Source organism: Octopus bimaculoides, chromosome 7, assembly GCF_046866305.1.
Source record: "Octopus bimaculoides isolate indiv1 chromosome 7, ASM4686630v1, whole genome shotgun sequence".
In the NCBI taxonomy this organism is placed as follows: domain Eukaryota; kingdom Metazoa; phylum Mollusca; class Cephalopoda; order Octopoda; family Octopodidae; genus Octopus; species Octopus bimaculoides.
The window spans coordinates 58,775,108-58,782,607 of NC_142934.1; the positions used below are offsets into that span (position 1 = coordinate 58,775,108).

The following is a 7,500-nucleotide window of genomic DNA, read 5'->3' on the forward strand; positions in this document are numbered from 1 at the left end:
ACACACACACACACATATATAAATATATATATATATATATATATATATATATATATATATATATATATATATATATATATATATATGTATATATATATATATATATATATATATATATATATATATATACATGTATATATATATATATATCACAGTACAATAACGTATATGTGTTTCATTTTTCTTTTATGTTTGCGAACCTGCAAGACTAACAAATCAAAACTCTAAACCACTAAACTACATATTGTGTTCTTATAATCGCCAAAGATTCCAATCGTATTCAGATGTTTTAAATCTATATAAATTATTCCAACTGCATTTGAATTAGTTGAAAAAAATAGGATTAATCTACTGATTGAAAATGAATTCGTTAAATATAATACGAATTGCCGAAACAAGGTTCATTTGAAAATTCACCTGTTAGATTTACATTAAAACAAGACTTATTAAGTCATTGATTAATAAAATTAGAAATAACCTCAACATATCAATTATATATTTTCAGTTTTGTATTTTCATGTGCAAATTTGGTTTTGTAAGACAGAGGGGGATGATTTCTCAGGTAGAAATCTTTTATTGATCGGATGCAGTTTATTACTGCTATTTATTTTATCAACTTTTGTAGGAAAAAAGGCAAAAAACGTTCAAATGGTGAAGTTTCGAAGTTATATACCGAAACGCATTTATTTCGATGCTTCATTGTCATGAAAAGAAACAACTAACAAATAAATGAACTATAATAAAAGAAGAAAAGTTAAAAGTTGTAAAAACTTACAATTCTTTTAGTTTTGGAAGGTTAGCAAATGCATAGTCTGGAAGTTGGTAGATGTTGTTTACACTGAGATCTCTGCAAGAAGAGAGTGACAGAAGATGTGTTAGCTTTGAATCTGATAGTTTGAAAGCAATTTACGTTTCTTTAGAAATGATACAGTGTATTGCGGTAGCTGCCGTTAAAGACATCTAAGTGCTAAATGGTACAAGCATAACAAAATATATTCAGTGTTATAGGAGTAAGAAATCGATTTTTTAAGCAATATTTAAATCAGAGATTTTCTTCGGCAGATCGATAACTTTCAAAAGCTATAGAAAATAGATCAAGAGTCGACAATATCTATAGGTGGAAGTGTAAGAAAAAAAGCAGAAATATTTAATTCATTCAGGTAGCTATTGGATCAGCATCTTTTATATCACCCCCAGATTAATGCTAAGACCTACATATAAATAGATATCATACAAATTAGTCTGTTAGACAGGTATTAGATTAATGTAAGTTTAAAATTATGTAACATTTTAGTAGTGATTTCTATTTTTTATGCTTTAGAAGTAGAGCTCCTATTTTCCATTTTATATATAAATCAAGACAACTGCACGAGATAGCGTTGACATTTAACAGCGAAATTTCAATTAATCCAGAGACTTTATTTCGTAATAATTTTAGAATGATTACAGTGATATCAAATAATATACAGTGATTTTAGCAAAGTTAGTATCAACATAATGATTCAATAATGTTTGACAGTCTATAGGTGATGGGAAAAAAACTCCAACCATATTGATGTAATTGTAAAATTAGTCTCGCAGTGAATGAAACAGGAATTGGATGGGAAAACCTGTTGCGATGATGAAAACAGCAGATGTGTTACTAACACCTATTAAAATTTTGAGCAGAATAACGATAATTATTATAAATAATTATTATAAATAATGATAACAACAATGAAGATGATGATTATGATGATGATGATTATGATGATGATGATGATTGATAATAATAATAATAATAATAATAATAATAATAATAATAATAATAATAATAATAATAATAATAATAATAGTAATAATAATGATAATAATAATAATAATAAGAGCAGCACCGGGCTGAATAACAACATGGATGTGCTACACCGGGCTCCCTATACAAAAACATATCTAATCCAATAACATCGATGGAATTAGCCAAAAGAACCGGTGGAAGATTTGAAGGAAGCGGTCTTTTAACGAAGATAATTTTTTTAAGAATATTTTTATTCTTAAAAAATGAAATTTCACTGCAATACAAAGCACAGGACCTCCTATGCACGATGTCTCAATGAAACACGTGCGATCACACACGCAAAACCAACACCGGAAAGTTTACAAACTATATAAAAAAAAAGAAATGGAACAAAATAGTAAGTACATATATTGAATAATTACGCATACACTTGAACGTGTACACAATGATATATACGTTTTGATACCCATAGAACTACACATGCATCTTAATGTTTACAGAACTACGTAAAAATCACAGGACACACTTACGGATACGAAAACACATATCACAAACGAAGCAAAACCAAAACTTTTTTTCTTTCTTCTTTGTTTATTTTCATTTTGTGAACAAATACAGACAGTGAACCATTCATAAGTTTAAAACGCCACACACACACAAAAATACACTATGCCTGGAGATAAATCTATCAACAAAAAAAATACAGATGAATACCGATCTGCTAGCCTTAAAAAACTACGCTACGAGCAATGTTTACATGCTGAGAACTCGGTGACGGTGTTGTCTCAAAAAACTGACCCTAAACAGACAAATCCGTCCCCGAATGTCAACGCCAAAGTTCGTCATGCCTCAATGATAACAAGGCAGATCACAAACCAGAGTGGTTATCGACCGAATCACAAAGGGCCACTCACTCGAAATAGATCTGCTAGCCTTAAGAAGCTACGTCACGAAAGCTCGGAGACGGTGTTGTCTCAAAAAACTTACCCTAAACAGACAGATCCGTCCCCTAGCGTCAACGTCGAAGCTTGTTATGCCTCACTGTTAATAAAACAAAATATAAACCGCAATGGTCATAGACCGGATTATAAAGGACCACTTACTCGGATAATGAACCAGATCCGAGACGAGAAATCTGCTACTGGTTCAAATCTTCCCGACACACAGGAGCTGGAAGTACCCCACAACCGGAATATTCCAACAGATGGCCATCCATGCTCGTCATCAAATAACCAAAAGATAAAGAATGAAAAATGGTCTAGGGAAGATAATAAAGAAGTTCTTAGAGCCTTCTACCGTGCCATATATTTCCCTACAGATAAATCTAATACTGTACAAACCTACTTAAACTGGAGACAGAAACACCTTGCAGTAAGACCCTACATAGACAGTAATAAACTTGCCAACGTCAGAAGAAACATTATAAAAAAAAATTACTAACTGAAATAGAGATTGACCAAATTAAGCAAGCAGTAAAGGATAAAAAGAATGAAACTGCAGCTAAAGAAGATACTACAGAGGAAATAATTATAAACCAGCCCAAGGCTGATGAAAATACAGTAATAATTGAAAGAGTTAAGGTAACTGATAGGCAAAATAAAATACTCTCTGAACCAACCATAAACACTAAGGCAGGTGAAAATCAAATAGATGAAGGAAGTCATACAGAAATCGACGCAACAGAACTACATGATCTAAAAAATCAAATCATGATTGAATGGCTGAAAATTAAAGAAACTAGTATGAATGAACGCGACACTCTCCCCAAAATTCGCAATTCTAACCAAAACCTGAAAATAATTGGTAAAATCCGCCTTGCACTTAAGGATATAATTTCAGCTAATGATGTTGATATTACAGATCTCAACCACCTGTACTATGCATCCGCAAGAATCTCAACGATTCTATGTGGTGAAAAGATTAGAAAAAGACAACACTCCCACAAAAAGCCTTCTTGGCAAGAACGCATTCAACACCAAATTAAGCTGCTTAGATCTGACATAGAATGTTTGAAAAACCTTAAATTTGACAAGAGTATCAAACCTACAAAGACCCAAAAACTAAAGAAAAAATATAACATGAAAACCATAGTTGACATTGATGCCACCATAGAAACCATCAAGCAAAAGGTATGTGCTAAAGCTGCCCGCATAGCAAGGTATGAAAAGCGTGTTAAATTCTTCCGAGATAATAACATGTTCAAAAATAACCCCAAAAATTTCTACAGGAAGATAGGGAAAACACCAGTAACAATAAAGTCTGTCCCATCAAAAGAAGAAGTGCAAGAATTTTGGAATAAAATCTGGGCAGAAGATAAAACACACAATGAAAAGGCCCCTTGGATTGATAGAATAGCTACAGACCTAGACTCCTTAGAGGAGCAAAAGTGGGAGGGGGTCAGGGTAGAAGATATAAGATCTGCTCTCAGGAGGTCAAGCAAATGGAAGTCTCCAGGAAAGGATAAAATTCCTAACTTCTGGTTGAATGCCTTCCCAGAAAGCCATGAACTGCTAACAAAACTTTACAACGATGTTTTGCAAAATCCTAGTTTGATGCCCTCTTGGCTAGTTAATGGTTTAACATTCCTGCTTCCAAAAAATGAGGAAACAAACGAACCAAAAAATTATCGCCCCATAACCTGCTTAACAACAATGTATAAGACGCTAACATCTGTCCTAACCGAGTACACCTATAGTTTTTTAATAGAAAGTAGCATATTCCCTAATGAGCAAAAGGGATGTAAACGTGGATCTTATGGTTGTAAAGATCAGCTACTCATCAATAAGATGATCTTAGAAGATTGTCACAAGCGACACAAAAACTTGTCAATAGCCTGGATAGACTATAAAAAGGCCTTTGATAGCCTACCACATAGCTGGATTAGGAAATGTCTGGAAATGTATAAAATAGCTCCTACTCTGCGAAACTTTTTATCTGTAAGTATGAGATCATGGAGAACCACACTGATGTTGAACAATGACAATGAATCTCTAAATGCTGGAGATGTAAGAATTTCATGTGGCATTTTCCAGGGTGACTCACTATCACCACTCCTCTTCTGTCTAGCCCTAATACCGCTCTCAAAATTGCTCAATGATGCACAGTATGGTTATAAAATATTTGATAAAAATATAAATCATCTCATTTACATGGATGATTTAAAGCTCTTTGCAAAAAATGACCAACAACTCAAAGGCCTACTAGCGATTGTTAAACAATTCAGTGATGACATCAGGATGCAATTTGGCCTTGATAAATGTGCAAAAGCTATCTTTATCAAAGGAAAAATGACAAATACATCTAATGTGAACCTTGACCAGCAAAATGTCATAAAAGAGTTAGAACCAGCGGAGAGCTACAAATACCTAGGGGTAATTGAAGGGGACAATATCAAGCACTCAGTGATGAGGGAAAGGATCAGAAGAGAATGTTATCGCAGGGTGAGAGCAATACTGAAGACAGAGCTGAACGCGAGAAACAGGATCGAAGCGATCAATGCTCTAGCCATACCAGTCGTGACTTACAGTTTCAACATCGTTAACTGGTCAATTACTGAAATATGTAATGTTGACAGAAAAATACGAAAACTGTTGACAATGCATAGAATGCACCACCCTAAGGCAGATATAGAACGTCTTTATCTGCCAAGAAAAGAGGGAGGTCGAGGACTACTACAGCTGGCATTATCAATGAAGGTAGCCACAATTGGCCTAGACACCTATATGAAAAACTCTGAGGACTGGATGCTAAAACTTGTCTTAAAATATGAAAGCAAGAAAGCATCTTACTCAGTAACAAAACAGGCAAAGGAATATCTAAGTGAATTCCAATTGCAACAAATTCAAGAATTAGACGAACTAGAAACACCTACAGAAAAAGCTAAGCGCTTGAAAACCCGTGCTAAAATTGCTGCCTTAGCTATTATGACTGAAAAATGGCATGGAAAACCTCTCAATGGCAAATACCCAAAGAGAGCGAATAATGCAGATATTGACAAAGCCCTTACCCACCAATGGTTAATGGCCTCTGGATTGAAATCAGAAACAGAGGGGTTTATCATAGCAGCCCAAGATCAATGCCTACCTACAAAGAACTACCAGGCCAACATATTAAAGAACGGCAGCTCCCCATTATGTCGTATATGCCAACAACAAAATGAGACCATCGATCATGTTGTCTCCATGTGCAGTCTGCTTGCGCCTACAGAGTATCTCAACAGGCATGATAGAGCTGCACAATATATTCACTGGGTAATATGCAAAAACCTGGACTTGCCCCATGATAAAAACTGGTGGGAACACAAACCACCCCCAGTACTTGAAAATGATCACATTGCACTCCTCTGGAACTTCACCATTCAAACTGACAGAAAGATAGACGCAAATAGGCCAGACATCATACTGAAAGACTTCAGACAAAAATCATGCCTCCTCATTGATATGACTGTCCCAATTGATATAAACGTATCTGTCAAGACCTACCAAAAACTGAGCAAATATAAAGATCTTGAAATAGAAATTAGCAAAATGTGGAATCTGAAGACGAAAACAATACCTATTGTCATAGGTGCCCTGGGAATGACAGCGAAACGGGCTGATTACTACCTAGCTCAGATACCAGGAAACCCCAAAATGGTTGAAGTCCAAAAGATAGTGCTCATGGGAACTGCCCATATCCTACGTAAAATACTGTCTATGTGATCTCAAATTTTAAAGCAAACATAATTTTCTTATGGTTTCTTAAACATTCACTTGAACAAAACTGTACAAATCCAAATATATGGTACCCTAGGCATAACACCTACATGAACTTCTAACTTGTTGTCTCTTGAGGTCTCTGGGTGAGACTTGGATCCAACTTGTACAAATGCAAAACAAAAGTCAAACATAAAATAATAATAATAATAATAATAATAATAATAACAACAACAACAACAACAATAATAATAATAATAATAATAATAATAATAATAATAATAATAATAATAATAATAATAACGTCGTCCTCAGATTGCACTGCCTTACACTGGAGATAATATTTAAGCCCTGGATAGACAGTGTATGCAATGGAAGGCCATATGTATTTCAGTAAGACCGTACACTATCACACATGGATCTAGTAACACAGGAATGGATGGCTGAAAATTTTCATGATCACATAACCCCTAACATTTGGCCTCCTAATTCCCCAGATCTCAATCTGTTGGACTATTATATGTGGAGCGTTGTTGACAGAGAGGTCAATGAACACACCTATAACACCAAAGATTTTTTGAAGGCTGCCATAGTCAGAGTAATGTCCAAATGGAACCAGGACCGTTTGATTCAAGCATGTAGATGATTTAGATCTCATATAGAAGCAGGTGCCGAAGCTGAAGGTGGTTTTATTGAATAACAGTATAGAAAAGAAGGTTATTTTTTCCTCATAGTATTTTTACTAAATAAAGTTATTATCTATCATTATATATCTGTTTTCTTTTTTATAAACATAAATCTATCCTCAAATATCTGACGCACAACATATATATATATATATATATATATATATATATATATATATATATATATATGTGTGTGTGTGTGTGTGTGTGTGTGTGTGTGTGTGTGTGTGTGTGTGTGTGTGTAAAGTACGCCAAAATAAGAATAACACTTTAACAGATATATTTACTAAAATTACATGAAATATTAAAGAGTAAATTTACTCAATAAAATCGCCATCGGCTTCAA

The 7,500-nt window shown here is 34.1% G+C and overlaps 1 protein-coding gene across 6 annotated transcripts in view; it reads right to left on the bottom strand.

Moving 5' to 3' along the window:
• LOC106873188 (uncharacterized) overlaps window positions 1-7,500 on the bottom strand; it is a 713,512-nt gene that overhangs the window by 501,255 nt on the left and 204,757 nt on the right. For all 6 annotated transcript variants that reach the window (XR_016242634.1, XM_089355369.1, XM_089355373.1 and 3 more), the window contains exon 2: window positions 776-847. Coding sequence is in view for 5 of the 6 variants with exons in the window: in XM_089355369.1 (XP_089211495.1) it covers window positions 776-847 (72 nt within the window). In the remaining variant the exon portion in view is untranslated. The remainder of the gene's footprint in view (window positions 1-775; window positions 848-7,500) is intronic.